This window comes from Staurois parvus, unplaced genomic scaffold (assembly GCF_062004578.1).
Source record: "Staurois parvus isolate SC_StPar_1 unplaced genomic scaffold, SC_StPar_1.0 ptg001482l, whole genome shotgun sequence".
NCBI lineage: Eukaryota > Metazoa > Chordata > Amphibia > Anura > Ranidae > Staurois > Staurois parvus.
Genome location: NW_028319278.1, coordinates 393,435 through 410,841, shown reverse-complemented (window position 1 = coordinate 410,841; position 17,407 = coordinate 393,435). Strand labels below are relative to the sequence as shown.

At 47.2% G+C, this 17,407-nt stretch overlaps 1 protein-coding gene across 2 annotated transcripts in view; it reads right to left on the bottom strand.

Annotated features, from left to right (window-relative positions):
- LOC149435677 (uncharacterized) overlaps window positions 1–17,407 on the bottom strand; it is a 41,761-nt gene continuing 24,354 nt past the window's right edge. For both annotated transcript variants that reach the window (XM_089662490.1, XM_089662491.1), the window contains 4 exons: window positions 12,175–12,216; window positions 10,116–10,160; window positions 6,967–7,008; window positions 1–182 (listed from right to left, as the gene is read on the bottom strand). In XM_089662490.1, coding sequence (XP_089518616.1) covers window positions 127–182; window positions 6,967–7,008; window positions 10,116–10,160; window positions 12,175–12,216 — 185 coding nt within the window. In that variant the 3' untranslated portion in view covers window positions 1–126. The remainder of the gene's footprint in view (window positions 183–6,966; window positions 7,009–10,115; window positions 10,161–12,174; window positions 12,217–17,407) is intronic.

Sequence of the window (17,407 nt, the reverse complement as noted above, 5' to 3'; positions counted from 1 at the left end):
TTTTGTTCCACAATTTTTTTTTATTTAAATACAACACAATTTTATTACATTGGGGTCCTGAGGAGAAAAATGGAAGGAGGGATGAGCTAGCTGGCCCCCTGATTTACAACAAAGGCTGTGGCATTCTCAAGTACGTTCACCTTTCTTTTTTATCTTGTTCAGGTCATCCATTATGTTGTCAACTGGAAGAAGAAAACACAAAGCTGAAGTGATTATTATACAGAAGGCCAGTGCAAGGATGGGCAAAGAGGGGTGAAGGACACTGAATGGAGGCCAGTGGAGGGATTGGCAGAGAGGGGTGGTGGACACTGAATGGAGGCCAGTGGAAGGATTAGCAGAGAGGGGTGGTGGACACTAAATGGAAGTCAGTGGAGGGATTGGCAGAGAGGGGTGGAGGACACTGAATGGAGACCAGTGGAGGGGTTGGCAGAGAGTGGTGGAAGACACTGAGTGAAAGCCAGTTGAGGGATTGGCAGAGAGGGGTGGAGGACACTGAGTGGAGGCCAGTGGAGGGATTGGCAGAGAGGGGTGGAGAACACTGAGTGTAAGCCAGTGGAGGGATTGGCAGAGAGGGGTGGAGGACACTGAATAGAAGGCTGTGGAGGGATTGGCAGAGAGGGATGGAGGACACTGAATGGAGACCAGTGGAAGGATTAGCAGAGAGGGGTGGTGGACACTGAATGGAAGCCAGTGGAGGGATTGGCAGAGAGGGGTGGAGGACACTGAATAGAAGGCTGTGGAGGGATTGGATGAGAGGGGTGGATGACACTGAGCGGAGGCCAGTGAAGGGATTGGCAGAGATGGGTGGAGGACACTGAATGGAAGCCAAAGGAGGTATTGGCAGAGAGGGGTGGAGGTCAATAGAGGGAATGGCAGAGAGGGTCAGATGACACTGAATGGAGGGCAGTGGAGGGATTGGCAGAGAGGTGGAGGACACTAAATTGAGGTCAGAGGAGGGATTGGCAAAGTTGGGTGGAGGGATCAGCAGAGAGGGGTATGGGACACTGAAGGAGGTCAATAGAGGGATTGGCAAAGATGGGCAGAGGATACTTAATAGAGGCTAGTGGATGGATTCAACCGGTAACAAGGGGCATATTTTGGAGATGTTACAGAGGTGACTTTTACAAGATTTGGACAGTGATTGTATTTGAGGCTGAAAGGGCAGGTCAGAGTCTAGGATTACATCTAGCACCCTGTTGGGAGGAGGGGGACAGTTGCATTATTGATCTATATGGAAAAGTCACGGAGGAGGGAATAAGCGAGGAGAAATATTTTTCAGCTTGATGTTAGAGAGATTTAGTTTAAGGAATTGGTCAGGGCCTGGACAAGGGGTGGCAGCGACAAGGGCAGCCGGGAGGGTCAGCTCCCCTGAGCACAATGTTTTACTGTAGGGATGGGGGCATCTTCCTTCTGTTATAAGACTAACAAGATGGAAGCCGTGGGAGGTTATCAAATGACTGCGAAGAGGTGTAGATAGAGAAGGGGTCCAAGAACAGAACCTTGGAAGACCCCTACAGAAAGAGGAAGTGGAGAGGAGACAGTTACAGGGAACACTGAAGGAGCACTGCTATAGGTATGAGAACCAGGATAGAGCAGAATTTTGAATGCCACGAGAGTGCAGTTTGAGAAGAAGCAGGCGGTCAACAGTGTCAAAGACCGCAGAGAGGTCTAGCAGTAAGAGTATGGAGCAGTGGCCATGAGTTTTAGTAGTGCGGTTTCTGTGGAGTGCTGTGAATGAAAGCCAGACTATAAGGGGTCAGGAAGGTGGTTTTCAGTGGGTAGGAGCTCAGATGGATGTAGACTAAGCATTCTAAAAGTTCAGAAGAAAAACAGGAGCAAGGAGATGGGTCTTAATCTGTTCAAGCTGGTTTGGTCCAGTGATGGCTATTGGGGTGATCTCTGCATGCTTTGAAGGGGAGAAGAAGGTGCCAGTAGAGAGGGAGAGACTGAAGATGTGAGTGAAAGAGCATAGGATAGAAAAAGTGACTGTAGTACTTGCGTGGGAACAGGAACAGTGACTGAACATTGTAATGGCACATCCAGATCTTAGGCTATCATACCCTATACAATCAGATTTGGCAATTTCTGTACAATCTGCTTCTTCATCAGAGCTCTGAAGAAGGGACCCCCTTCAAAACGCGTCAGCCTTACATTGAGAGTCTACCCTGCGATGTGACTCGTCCTGGCTCTACACTCCTAAAGTTCCTTTGAGGACCTATATGCTTGATTTACTTTGTTGTCTGTGAGTATTATTCTCAATTTAATAAAATCAGTTTACTGAGGTAATGCGCAAGGTTGGTGCGCTTTTTGTTTCACTTTGCAGTACATTGATATGAGTTCATGCAAAGTTTGAAGAACTCACTGGCTTTGGTTAGGCTACTCACGACAGACAAGGCTAGCCTCCAGTGGGTACCCATGTAAGGAGAGCCAGACCAAAAGATAAAAGTACCTCCTGTGGGTCCCCATTTATGGAGTGACGGACCAAAAGATAAAAGTACCTCCTGTGGGTCCCCATTTATGGAGTGACGGACCAAAAGATAAAAGTACCTCCTGTGGGTCCCCATTTATGGAGTGACGGACCAAAAGATAAAAGTACCTCCTGTGGGTCCCCATTTATGGAGTGACGGACCAAAAGATAAAAGTCCAAATTCATTGATTAGTTTGTACTAAAAAAATATCCAACATGTTTCGGCAATCAGAACATTCTGTTCAGGGAAGCCTTACTGCTGGACCAGGATAGTTACTGGCCAGCAGCATCTGGGGAGCAATTAAGATACGATCCCTTGCACAAATTCACACAGGAAAGCTGTATTTTGAATTCATTCAAGGTCCTTCCTTTAACTGAAACCCTGATGAAGGGGGAGTTGTCAACCCCAAAATAAACTGCAGTTTTTTTTAGTACAAACTAATAAACTAATTTGTACTCGTATCTTTTGGTCTAGTGCTTCTTCCGTTTGTGCATGCATTTTTGTCAATCTCTAGCCAATCAGGCAGGTCCTTGGTAGTTTTACAGGATATTTTGCAAGCAGTTTGCATAGTGTATGGTCAAGACTAAGACTAACTCCCTCCCAACACTAGTAGAATGGATACGGTATTCATGCTGTGCGATCACAGAGCAAAATGATACGAAGGAAGCTGACCTACGGCCTCCCCTCCAGTCTTGCACAGGTCTACCGGCCCCTCCCCCTCCAGTCTTGCACAGGTGTACTGGCTCCTCCCCTTCAGTCTTGCACAGGTGTACCAGCTCCCTCCCCCTGAAGGGGGGGAACCATTACACCTGTGCAAGACTAGAGTCTTGCACAGGTGTAATGGTTCCCCCCCTTCAGTCTTGCACAGGTGTACCAGTTCCCCCCCTTCAGTCTTGCACAGGTGTAATGGTTCCCCCCCTTCAGTCTTGCACAGGTGTACCAGTTCCCCCCCTTCAGTCTTGCACAGGTGTAATGGTTCCCCCCATTCAGTCTTGCACAGGTGTAATGGTTCCCCCCATTCAGTCTTGCACAGGTGTACCAGTTCCCCCCCTTCAGTCTTGCACAGGTTTACCAGCTCCTCCCCCTCCAGTCTTGCACAGGTTTACCGGCTCCTCCCCCTCCAGTCTTGCACAGGTGTACCGGCTCCTCCCCCTCCAGTCTTGCACAGGTGTACCGGCTACTCCCCCTCCAGTCTTGCACAGGTGTACCGGCTACTCCCCCTCCAGTCTTGCACAGGTGTACCGGCTCCTCCCCCCTTCAGTCTTGCACAGGTTTACCAGCTCCTCCCCCTCCAGTCTTGCACAGGTTTACCGGCTCCTCCCCCTCCAGTCTTGCACAGGTGTACCGGCTACTCCCCCTCCAGTCTTGCACAGGTGTACCGGCTACTCCCCCTCCAGTCTTGCACAGGTGTACTGGCTCCTCCCCCTCCAGTCTTGCACAGGTGTACCGGCTACTCCCCCTCCAGTCTTGCACAGGTGTACCGGCTCCTCCCTTGGACTGAAATAGCTTCCTCTGATGTCACTGCACACTGGGAGCTTCTCACAATGTGCATTAGAAGCTGCAGCCAGTCAAATAGAGCTCCGCCTCATTTCCTGGCTGAAGGACGCCCAGCACCATCATCTAAGATTTTTCTCTCCAGCCCACCTGTTCCTGGCCCCGCCCCTGTCATTCATCGAATTTCAGCATTGCCCTGCACTGTGCTACTAAAAAAGGCCATGAGCATATCTGTTGTGAAGTGTTGGAAGGCCGTTCATAATGAATGGGCTGCCTTAATGCAACACGTATAAAGGTGTGTAACATTGATCACAATAGTTCATTTACATGCGAGCGGATCCTCAAAGATCTTCTTTTCCTTCTTGTTCATGTTTTAGCCCCCCCCCCCCCCCCGTCAGCTTGATGTCAATGGCTGGTCCAGGCTCTACAGCAGTGGTTCTCAACCTGTGGGTCACGACCCCTTTGGGGGTCGAACAACCCTTTCACAGGGGTCTCCTAAGACTATCGGAAAACACATATTTCTGATGGTCTTAGGAACCGAGACACCGCTCCTCTATCAGTCTCCAGGCGGGTCCGCCCACATGCAGATACGCCCACATTTCCCTGGACGCGATGTGTGCGCGGGATGACATGCCGCCCCTGTCATCTGGCCACATCCCTGGGATCACTCAACAGCTCCGCCTCCTTGCCAGTGATTGGCCGCCAGAACTGTAGCTCAGGAGAGGCACACAGGCGGCCAATCACCGGCGAGAAGGAGGAGCCGAGCAGCAGCGCGAAGATCAAAGAAGATCGAGCAAGGGAGCGGCCGGAGAAGGAAGACAGCTGACTGGTAAGTGTCTGTAGTGTGCAGATGGTGCTGCTGCAGCCAGGTATGCTGGCTGTAGATGGGAGAGGGAGGGAGCGAGCCCAGGCTGGAGCAGGAGTCAGCAAGGTAAGTATCATTGGTGTCAGTAGGAGGAATAGTGCCCCATCATTGGTGTCACTGACACCAATGATGGGGCACTATTTCCTCCCACTGACACTAATGATGGGGCACTATTCCCCCCCCCCCCACTGACACCAACGGTGGGGAACTATTCCTCCCCCCACTGACACCAACGATGGGGCACTATTCCCCCCCACACTAGTATCAATGATGGGGCACTATTCCCCCCCACACTAGTATCAATGATGGGGCACTATTCCCCCCCCCACTGACACCAATGATGGGGCACTATTCCTCCCACACTGATACCAATGATGGGGCACTATTCCTCCCACTGATACCAATGATGGGGCACTATTCCTCCCACTGACACCAATGATGGGGCACTATTCCTCCCACTGACACCAATGATGGGGCACTATTCCTCCCACTGACACCAATGATGGGGCACTATTCCTCCCACTGACACCAATGATGGGGCACTATTCCTCCCACTGATACCAATGATGGGGCACTATTCCTCCCACTGACACCAATGATGGGGCACTATTCCTCCCACTGACACCAATGATGGGGCACTATTCCTCCCACTGACACCAATGATGGGGCACTATTCCTCCCACTGACACCAATGATGGGGCACTATTCCTCCCACTGACACCAATGATGGGGCACTATTCCTCCCACTGATACCAATGATGGGGCACTATTCCTCCCACTGATACCAATGATGGGGCACTATTCCTCCCACTGACACCAATGATGGGGCACTATTCCTCCCACTGACACCAATGATGTGGCACTATTCCTCCCACTGACACCAATGATGTGGCACTACTCTCACTGACACCAATGATGTGGCACTATTCCTCCCACTGACACTAATGATGAGACATTATTCCTCCCACTGATACCAATGATGGGGCACTATTCCTCCCACTGATACCAATGATGGGGCACTATTCCTCCCACTGATACCAATGATGGGGCACTATTCCTCCCACTGATACCAATGATGGGGCACTATTCCTCCCACTGATACCAATGATGGGGCACTATTCCTCCCACTGACACCAATGATGGGGCACTATTCCTCCCACTGACACCAATGATGGGGCACTATTCCTCCCACTGACACCAATGATGGGGCACTATTCCTCCCACTGATACCAATGATGGGGCACTATTCCTCCCACACTGATACCAATGATGGGGCACTATTCCTCCCACTGACACCAATGATGGGGCACAATTCCTCCCACTGACACCAATGATGGGGCACTATTCCTCCCACTGATACCAATGATGGGGCACTATTCCCCCCACTGACACCAATGATGGGGCACTATTCCCCCCACTGACACCAATGATGGGGCACTATTCCTCCCACTGACACCAATGATGGGACACTATTCCTCCCACTGACACCAATGATGGGGCACTATTCCTCCTACTGACACCAATGATGGGGCACTATTCCTCCTACTGACACCAATGATGGGGCACTATTCCTCCCACTGACACCAATGATGGGACACTATTCCTCCCACTGACACCAATGATGGGGCACTATTCCTCCTACTGACACCAATGATGGGGCACTATTCCTCCTACTGACACCAATGATGGGGCACTATTCCTCCTACTGACACCAATGATGGGGCACAATTCCTCCCACTGACACCAATGATGGGGCACTATTCCTCCCACTGACACCGATGATGGGGCACTATTCCTCTCACTGCAAAATTACAGTTATGAAGTAGCAACGAAAATAATGTTATGGTTGGAGGTCACCACAACATGAGGAACTGTATTAAAGGGTCGCGGCATTAGGAAGGTTGAGAACCACTGGTCTACAGGGATCCGCCAAGATGCCTGACTGACAGCCTGAGCCAGCCATCCCCTCCCCCTCCGCAGTCTGGCACTCCAGTGAGTGCTGAGGGTACAGCACAGAGCTCAGTGAAGATTAAGACAGTTGAAGCATCAGATCGACGTGGCACCCACCTACATGAATGTAGATGTTCGGGGTTTTTTTTGAAACCTAGACTTCTCTTTAATACTTTTTACAATAGTTACCTGATTCTTGCAGATCAGACACATCCATTTTCAACCCAGAATCTAGAAAAAAAGAAAAATGTTAGAAAACTTACAGGAAGGACTTTGCAGAAATCAATTGACTGCTGAGAGCAACAGATATTCACAACACGACCATTTTAAAACATAAAACAAGAATGAGAAAGTGCCGTCAGGGGTGTCTCATGGATTTTGGAGAAAAAGAGATGAATTACTTCTCTATCTCATTCAATTCTGTATGGACAAAATGTTTTAAGCTTGAGCCATTGAGCTCTGTACACAAACTTATTTTTAATTCAGTAAAACAAATGAGAGCCGGGAAAAAAGCGTACACACACACATGGTCCGAAAAAGAGAAAATATCAAGTGAGTGGCAGTTGTGTGGTGGAGAATGCCTTGTTGAGGTCAGAGGAGAATGGGCAGACTGGTTGAAGATTATAGAAAGGCAACAGTAACTCCAATAACCCCTCGTTACACCCAAGGTATGCAGAATACCATCTCTGAATGCACAACATGGCCAACCTTAAAGCAGATGGGCTACAGCAGCAGAAGACCACACCGGGTGCCACTCCTGTCAGCTAAGAACAGGAAACTGAGACTACAATTCACACAGGTCATCACAATTGGACAATAGAAGATTGGAAAAACATTGCCTGGTCTGATAAGTCTGGATTTCGGCTGCGACCTTCAGATCGTAAGGTCAAAATTTGGTGTAAACATGAAAGCATGGATCCATCCTGCCTCGTATCAACGGTTCATGGATGTGCTGCTGCCAAATCTGCAGCAACTGTGTGATGCCATCATGGCAATATGGAGCAAAATCTCTGAGGAACGTTTCCAACACCTTGTTGAATCTATGCCACCAAGAATGAAGGCCGAAGGGGGTCCAACCCGGGACTAGCAAGGTGGACTTCATAAAGTGGCCGGTAAGTGTCTATTTATGTATAATTATATTGTGGGGGATCACCTTCCCTGTGAAAATGGTAGTCCAGACGGCAGGTCTTTTCTTAAAAATCTGACTTGTAGCCAGTTTTATTTAAAAGGTTCTATGCATCATAAACAGAAAATAAATCCTTGCCATCCAGGCACTAACTAAACAGAAAAGGTTCCCATCTCACAGGTGAAGGGCTTCTCCCTGTCACCAACAGAACAAAATGGTGTGCAAACGTTTTCCTTTCTTGTACAACGCAAACTTTCATCCACAGCTCTCTCAAGTATGGCTCCCTGAGTCCCAGGCCAAGAGCAACTTCTTGCCCCAGTCCTGATTTAGTTATACCACCTGCTGATGGTCATCAGTGGACCACAAAATCTGGTCCCGAACCAACTCTGCCAAAGTGGCTGGGTTTTATATATACACACTATATTGCCAAAAGTGTTGGGCCGCCTGCCTTTCCACGCACATGACCTTTAATGGCCCCCCAGTCTTAGTCCGTAGGGTTCAATATTGGTTGGCCGGCCTTTCCACACACATGACCTTTAATGACCCCCCAGTCTTAGTCCATAGGGTTCAATATTGAGTTGGCCCCGCCCTTTCCACACACATGACCTTTAATGACCCCCCAGTCTTAGTCCGTAGGGTTCAATATTGAGTTGGCACCGGTCTTTCCTCGCACATGACCTTTAATGGCTCCCCAGTCTTAGTCCGTAGGGTTCAATATTGAGTTGGCCCCGCCCTTTGCAGCTATAACAGCTTCAACTCTTCTGGGAAGGCCGTCCACAAGGTTTAGGAGGGTGTCTATGGGAAGGTTGGACCATTCTTCCAGAAGCACATTTGTCAGGTCAGGCACTGATGTCGGGGGAGGAGGCCTGGCTCGCAGTCTCCACTCTAATTCATCCCAAAGGTGTTCTATGGGGTTGAGGTCAGGACTCTGTGCAGGACAGTCAAGTTTCTCCACCCCAAACTGGCTCCTCCATGTCTTTATGGACCTTGCTTTGTGCACTGGTGCACAGTCATGTTGGAACAGGAAGGGGCCATCCCCAAACTCTTCCCACAAAGTTGGGAGCATGAAATTGTCCAAAATGTCGCCTTAAGAGTTCCCTTCACTGGAACTAGGGGGCCAAACCCAACCCCTGAAAAACAACCCCACACCATAATCCCCCCTCCACCAAACCTTACACTTGGCACAATGCAGTCAGGCAAGTACCGTTCTCCTGGCAACCCCAGACATGTCCATCATATTGCCAGACAGAGGCATGATTGATCATTCCAGAGAACACATCTCCACTGATCTAGAGTCCTGTGGCGGCGTGCTTTACACCAAGGCATCCAACGCTTTGCATTGCACTTGGTGATGGAAGGCTTGGATGCAGCTGCTCAGCCATGGAAACCCATTCCATGAAGCTCTCTACGCACTGTTGTTGGGCTCATCTGAAGGCCACACCAAGTTTGGAGGTCTTTAGCTATTGACTCTGCAGACAGTTGGTGACTTCTGGGCACTGTGCGCTTCAGCATGCGCTGACCCCGCCCTGTCATGTGACGTGGCCTACCACTTGGTGGCTGAGTGGCTGTTGTTCCCAGTTGCTTCCACTTTGTTATAATCCCACTAACAGTTGAGCGTGGAATATTTAGTAGCCAGGAAATGTCACGGATGGACTTATTGCCCAGGTGGCCACCTATCACGGGACCACTCTTGGAGTCACTGAGCACCTGAGAGCGACCCATTCTTTCACCAATGTTTGTAGAAGCCGTCTGCATGCCTAGGGGCTTGATTGTATACACCTGTGTCCATGGAGGGGATTGGAGCACCTGAATCACATGATTGGGAGGGCGGGCCCAATACCTTTGGCAATATTATGTATGTATTTTAGGAATGATTACATTTTCCCATTCACAAGCTCCACAAAAACATTCAATCATTTTTGGTCATATGTATCCAGCAAAGATTTCCAGCTTATCACTGCAAATACAAAATGTCCAAATACTGTCACTGAAAGTGTTGGAATGTCATAATGGACCCAAATAGACAGTCAGGATCCTACCTGTCAACACACAATAATCTGAATTAACGTGAAACCCCCCATTACAGACAGCGCCACTCATCTTAGTCTGTTCAGAACAATTCTTTGAAATAAAATGGAACATTGCTGAGACCAGGTCATCAGGTGATCTCAGGGGAAGGCTGAATGATCAGATTTACACATAAATGACTTACGTGTTTCCTCCTTAAATTTTCTTAGTTGTGAAACGTATTGCCTGACTGAAACAAAAAAACAACAACAAAGAATCATTAGATACATAAACATTAAATAAAGTAATAAATACAAATTTAATATAAAATAATAATAATTAATATACACATAACTAATGAATCTGAGTCGCAGCCAAGTTTGAATGTAGTTCCTGCACTGCGATTGGAGGTGCGACTTGCACAAACGTCTGTAAATGAAGTCACAGAGATGTCTTCCGAGTCGCACCTGACGTGACAATGAAATCGTGTGACTTCAAAGTGAAGCTGCACAATTTCAAAGTCGTATTCAATGTGAATGGGGGCTTACTAGAGCAAAGCGCTCCACACCATTGGTGTAACAAGTTCAATATTACGAGATCTGGTTCTCCAAATGACACCCGGCTGTCAGTGGGTGACTCTGATCCCATGCGCTCTGTACTGGTTTTCAATTGTCCTCCACCACAAGACCAAATTTACTGCCAGCACACAAGCCCTGATGAAGGGAGAACTGAGCTCCTGGGCCACATTGGCTTTATTATTATTTTTATTTATTATATTCAAGCCTTCTGTGCGGTGCGGAACAACAAAACACCAAAGTGAACCTAAAAAGTGCATGTAAACACACACAAATAAAAGTGTCATAGTTCCCTCCTCAAGAGAGGGGACCCCTCTGTGGGCCCTCCGGGGCCCAAGACCCCTGATGGTGGCAAGGCACATTCAGATCTACCTAGCCAAAAGGCCCATTATGATTAGCAGAAGCCAACCAACAAGTACTGGTTGGGATACTCTCCCAAAGAGACCCCTCCCCCCCACACCAAAGCAGGAGAGGAAGAAACCTGATAGCTGCATATCTTCCACTTTAAGATTGGATGAGACACACTCTGCCATCTTCTCCTAAGGCGTCAGCATACCAAGACATTTTGGACAATTTCATGCTCCCAACTTTGTGGGAGGAGTTTGGGGATGGCCCCTTCCTGGTCCAACATGACTGCGCACCAGTGCACAAAGCAAGGTCCATAAAGACATGGAGGAGCCAGTTTGGGGTGGAGGAACATGACTGTCCTGCACAGAGTCCTGACCTCAACCCCATAGAACACCTTTGGGATGAATTAGAGCGGAGACTGCGAGCCAGGCCTCCTCCCCCGACATCAGTGCCTGACCTGACAAATGTGCTTCTGGAAGAATGGTCCAACCTTCCCATAGACACCCTCCTAAACCTTGTGGACGGCCTTCCCAGAAGAGTTGAAGCTGTTATAGCTGCAAAGGGCGGGGCCAACTCAATATTGAACCCTACGGACTAAGACTGGGGGGCCATTAAAGGTCATGTGTGTGGAAAGGGCGGGGCCAACTCAATATTGAACCCTACGGACTAAGACTGGGGGCCATTAAAGGTCATGTTTGTTGAAAGTGCGGGGCCAATTCAATATTGAACCCTACGGACTAAGACTGGGGGGCCATTAAAGGTCATGTGTGTGGAAAGGGCGGGGCCAACTCAATATTGAACCCTACAGACTAAGATTGGGGGCCATTAAAGTTCATGTGTGTGGAAAGGGTGGGGCCAACTCAATATTGAACCCTACAGAGTAAGACTGGGGGGCCATTAAAGTTCATGTGTGTGGAAAGGCAGGCGGCCCAATACTTTTGGCAATATATTAATTAGATACATTTTGTAGAATATCCCCTGGGGGGACCTCAATGGATCCAGTTGGGGGGACCTGAGGTCACCCAGAAGGAGGGAGCCTATGCTCCCTTACCGTGCCAACTCCTGGCCTGGGAAGTTGGGGTTCCACTAACAGTCTGCTGCTGGAAAGTGAACTGGTAAGTTGACCTAGGAGGTAATCGTGTTCTTTTATAAAACTGGAAGTGACTTTACACCACCAAGTTTTATAATGCCGGGAATAAACGAAGATTGACAGTGACACCATGGAGGTGACACATCCAGTAGAGCTGCCTCATGCACTTAGCTCCAGGCTCCCCCGCTTCATCTACTGTATTAAGAAAATACAAATCTGTAGATAGCATGATGGGTTTATGAATCCCTTACTACTGTGCTTCAAACGTACCACCGCCCCCGTGAAGTTCTTATCTAGGGAGAAAAGAGAATACAATTAGAAATAAGTTAACCACTTGCCCTTCAGAGGATTCCCCCCTACTCCAGAGGATTCCCCCCTCCTCCCCCTCCAGAGGATTTACCCCCCTTCCTGACCAGGCCATTTTTTTTTTGTTGTTGCAATGCGGTGCTATGTTACTTTAACTGACAATTGTGCGGTCATGCAACGCTGCACCCAAATTAAATTTATGTCCTTTTTTTTCACCACAAATAGAGCTTTCTTTTGGTGGCATTTGATCACATCTGTTTTTTTTTTTTTTTTTTTGGCGCTATAAACAAAAGAACAGCAATTTTTGAAAAAAATATATATTTTTGACTTTTTGCTATTAAACATGTTAAATAAAAAAAAATCAAATTTCATTCTAAATTTAGGCCAAAATGTACTGTGCTCCATATCTTTGCTGAAAAAAATCCCAATACGTGTGAATTAATTGGTTCATGTAAAAGCTATAGCGTCTACAAATGGCGGTATATATACTGGGATTTACATTTTTTTTACTAGTAATGGCGCCTTATAGCAGGACTGCGGCAGACATTCTGACACTGGGGGGGGACTGACTAACTGCTATCGAAATCCCCCGTGACACCAATACAGTGATCAGTGCTAATCACTGGGCAGGAAGAGGTTAACTTTTGGGCGATCAAAGGGTTACCTGTGTGCTGTGTTACTAGAGAGACATGCTGTGCAGAGACACACAAAGCAGCATGTCCTTGCTGGCAGGGGAGAGACTTGGGTTGTTTACACACAGGTCTCTCCCCTGCCAGCTTTGCACTGCGATCACCGGGTGCCGGTGGGAAATCAGGACCCGGTGATTGACATGCCTAGCTGCCAATGGTGGCACAGGTAGGGTGGTGCACACATGCCCCCCCTACCTGGAAATGCAAATCATGTGTGTATATATACGTGATTTTGCACAACCCTGCCACCCTGTAGCAGTATGTCTACTATAGGGAGGCGGGCAAGCGGTCAAGTTGTGAAGGCTTTGCAAAATTCGACTTTGTTCCTGAGCTTCTGATCCTTTATTATAGTCTATCTTCCACCTGACATTGCACTCCTCACCCCCAGGCTCTACCACATTTGAGGGTTGCCTTGGTCACCATACCCAGCCTCCTGTCAGGGACTGGCTAAAGTTCTTCAAACATGCAGACCTGGGCTTCTTCCTCTCCTCCAACCATGTTCCAGAAAGCAGGTTTCTGCAAAGGTGGGAGAGCTCCAGAAGCCCTGACCTGCTAGGAGCCTCCTGCCTGTCCTGAGGTATCCTTTCTACCTCTCTCCCAGGCTGACTCATTCCAGGCTGCTATTCAGCCTCTGCCTAAAAAACAAAAATGACAAACAGCCTATCTGGCTAACACTTACCTAGAAGGACTTCCTGGGTGGGGATATATTAGGAAGGCAGAGCTCTTCCTGAGCTTTTCACCACAATAGCGGTTTGGTCTTCTTCATCTTGCATTTTGTGGGACTACTTGCTCCCCCTGCTTAGGGATTCCAGACTCTAGGACACCCATCCTGTAGAGTTTCCTTTCATGCCACATGCCTTTGAACTACACTGGACTGTTTGCAATATACCTGAGTGCCTCCACCTTTGTGGGATGGCTGAAATATCTTTGTCTCTTAATTCAATAAACCATTAAAAGCCATTCCTGGCATGGGCTCCTCCTTCTCCTAACCTTGATATGGGAACATCTGGAAAGAAAACTTCTGCCCAAGGAGCAAAGCGGGATGTACTGGTGTACAGCTTGAAGCAGGTGTGTCAACAGGTATCGGTTAAGCCAAGAAAAGATGCCACACAGATGTCCCATATGCAAGAGAGTAGGATAGTTGTGGGCCTACAGGATCTTGGGGGTCCTGTGCCCATAGTAAGCTGTTATGAAATGGTCACTACCCCTGGGTCCTGGCGGAAATGGGTTTAGGAGTGGACACGCTCTCCCCTCCCGTCTCCCCTACACAACATGCCTATCCAGCTTTTAGAGGCTTACCACCTGTAGCCTGACAGGGCCTACTCATTACCAAATCAGGTCTTCCAAACTAGCCCACCTTCTAAACCGAGATCTGTCATCTGCAACTGGCCTCCTTCTGACAGACTGAAATTGACCAAATGACATTTTCATGTGTAAAGAAATTTAAGACCCCGGTCATGCCGGTGCAACTGGTCATGCGATGTGATAGTTTCAAATTGTATGACAAGTCACAGCCTATTGTCTGTAATTTGAAGCAGACTGACTTCTGCAATGCTGACTTCAATGGAGTCGCACCGATTTAGAAAGTAGTGCATGCACTAATTCTGCAAGTTCAGGTGCGACTCTCATAGACATCTGTGCATGAAGTCGTAAAGATGTCTTGCAAGCCGTACCTGAACTTGTACTGGCATCAGACTTTGAAATCGTGCGACTTCACTTGACATCGGTAAGTTGAATTCGGTGTGACTGAGCACTAAATCCTGACTTAAAATTTTGTGTATTCTATCATTACCAATTTGTTCTGTTTATCCAGGTAAATTCTGCAATAAACATGTTGAGGCAAGTACATCAGCAGGTGAAATATGGATCAGAACTAGAGATGTGATGGTCCGAAAAAATGTCATTCATTGTTAATATGCAAAGCAAACTCCCACATCCATTTATGTCTCCATGCTTTATTTTGCTGTAAAATTATTTTGAAAGCACCCCCTAGCATCAGTGGCTATCTTGAGTAAGGGCAGATGATTCATGTAGAATTTACTTCCTGGAATCAATCTGCCCTGAGCTCAGGCATTGGCTGAGCTGAGACTCCTCCCCTCCTGAAGACTGCTGGGATGAATTACATCATTTGCTAGGGAGATTTATGGCAGTGGCCATCTTGAGTAAAGGTAGATGGTTCATGTAGCATTTATTTCCTGGAATCCATCTGCTCTTAGCTCAGGCATTGGTTGAGCTGAGAACTCTCCCTCCCCTCCTGAAGACTGCTGGGATGTATGCCATTTGCCTAGGCACAGTTCTGGCAGTGGCCATCTTGAGTAAGGGCGGATGATTCATGTGGAATTTACTTCCTGGAACCCATCTGTCCTTAGCTAAGGCATTGGCTGAGCTGAGACTCCTCCCCTCCTGAAGACTGCTGGGATGCATGACATCATTTTTCTAGGTATAGAAACCAGGAAGTAACTAAAGAAATCCTATCTATTTACTAATGCTAGCAGCATAAGGATTACAAATAGTCAATGTTGATTGAGATAGTGAAGTTCCACTTTAATGAAAGATTTTTGAGACTTTATATAAAGTTTTTTTTAAATTATTGCAAGTTTTCAGCTGAAGACAAGCAAATCCTGGAATACAATTCAAGTAACACTGTACTTCTCAATGCAGTTCTCAAACAAGAGAAATATGCATATCTGCCACTAGGGGACACTGCAGGGAAAGTCTCCAGCTTGGTTTGCTTGTGGGCTCCATCTTGTACCTCCTACAGTTGGGTCAGTGTTGGGATGCAGTAGATAGTTTTTGTCCCCCCAGGGCATAAATGGCAGGTAACAGGGTGAATTTGTCTGATAAATGAGTTGATCGTTATAATCTTTAAAGGATTTCAGTGAACGTTCTCCACCATCACAGCATATTGTTTCTCTATAGTCTGCTCAGTAAATTGCTTTTCCTTTTCCTTCTCCTAGTAAAATGGTGAGACCGACATCTAGAGTTTAGAAAACCTTCCACAGAGCAATTTTTGCTGAGAGCAAAGCTGCAATCTGCAAATATTGTGAGAAGAAATATTCTTTTCCAAATGCTACAAGGAGGACACAACACATCCCGGCATGCCGGAGGTGTCCTAAAAACATTACAAATACTTAATGGAATGCAATGATGAGGAGCAGAATGACAGTGAGTGCAGCATTTCCCTCCCGAGCTCTCATTCCAGAAACTTTCTGCTGCTTCTGGATCATCACAAAGTGTTTCTTCACCGGCAGCATCTTCAGGAAAGGAAGAGTTACCAACTACGGCCTCCCAAAAATGAACCATCCATTCATTTATAGAGAAAATGACACCTGAACATCAGGAGAACATCTTCAATGAAGGAAGAGTTACAAACTATGGCATCCCGAAAACACACAATCCTTTCATTTATAGAGAAAATGACACCTGAACATCAGGAGAACATTAATCCAGCTCTTCATAGAGCAATATATGCTTCTGGATCATCACAAAGTGTTTCTTCACCGGCAGCATCTTCAGGGAAGGAAGAGTTACCAACTATGGCCTCCTGAAAACGCACAATCCCTTAATTTATAGAGAAAATGACACCTGAACATCAGGAGAACATCTTCAAGGAAGGGTTACCAACTATGACCTTCTGAAAATGCACAATCCCTTCATTTATAGAGAAATGACAGCGAGTGCAGCATTTCCCTCCTGAGCTCTCATTCCAGAAACTTTCTGCTGCTTCTGGATCATCACAAAGTGTTTCTTCCCTGGCAGCATCTTCAGGGAGGAAGAGTTACCAACTACATCCTCTCGAAAATGAACCATCCATTCATTTATAGAGAAAATGACACCTGAACATCAGAAGAACATTCATCCAGCTCTTCACAGAGCAATATATACTTCTGGATCATCACAAAGTGTTTCTTCACCGGCAGCATCTTCAGGGAAGGAAGAGTTGCCAACTACAGCCTCTCGAAAATGCACCATCCCTTCATTTATAGAGAAAATTACACCTGAACATCAGGAGAACATTCATCCAGCTCTTCATAGAGCAATATATGCTTCTGGATCATCACAAAGTGTTTCTTCACCGGCAGCATCTTCAGGGAAGGAAGAGTTACCAACTATGGCCTCCCGAAAACGCACAATCCCTTAATTTATAGAGAAAATGACACCTGAACATCAGGAGAACATCTTCAAGGAAGGGTTGCCAACTATGACCTCCTGAAAATGCACAATCCCTTCATTTATGGAGAAAATGACACCTGAACATCAGAAGAACATTCATCCAGCTCTTCATAGAGCAATATATACTTCTGGATCATCACAAAGTGTTTCTTCACCGGCAGCATCTTCAGGGAAGGAAGAGTTACCAATTATGGCCTCCCGAAAACGCACAATCCCTTAATTTATAGAGAAAATGACACCTGAACATCAGGAGAACATCTTCAAGGAAGGGTTGCCAACTATGACCTCCTGAAAATGCACAATCCCTTCATTTATG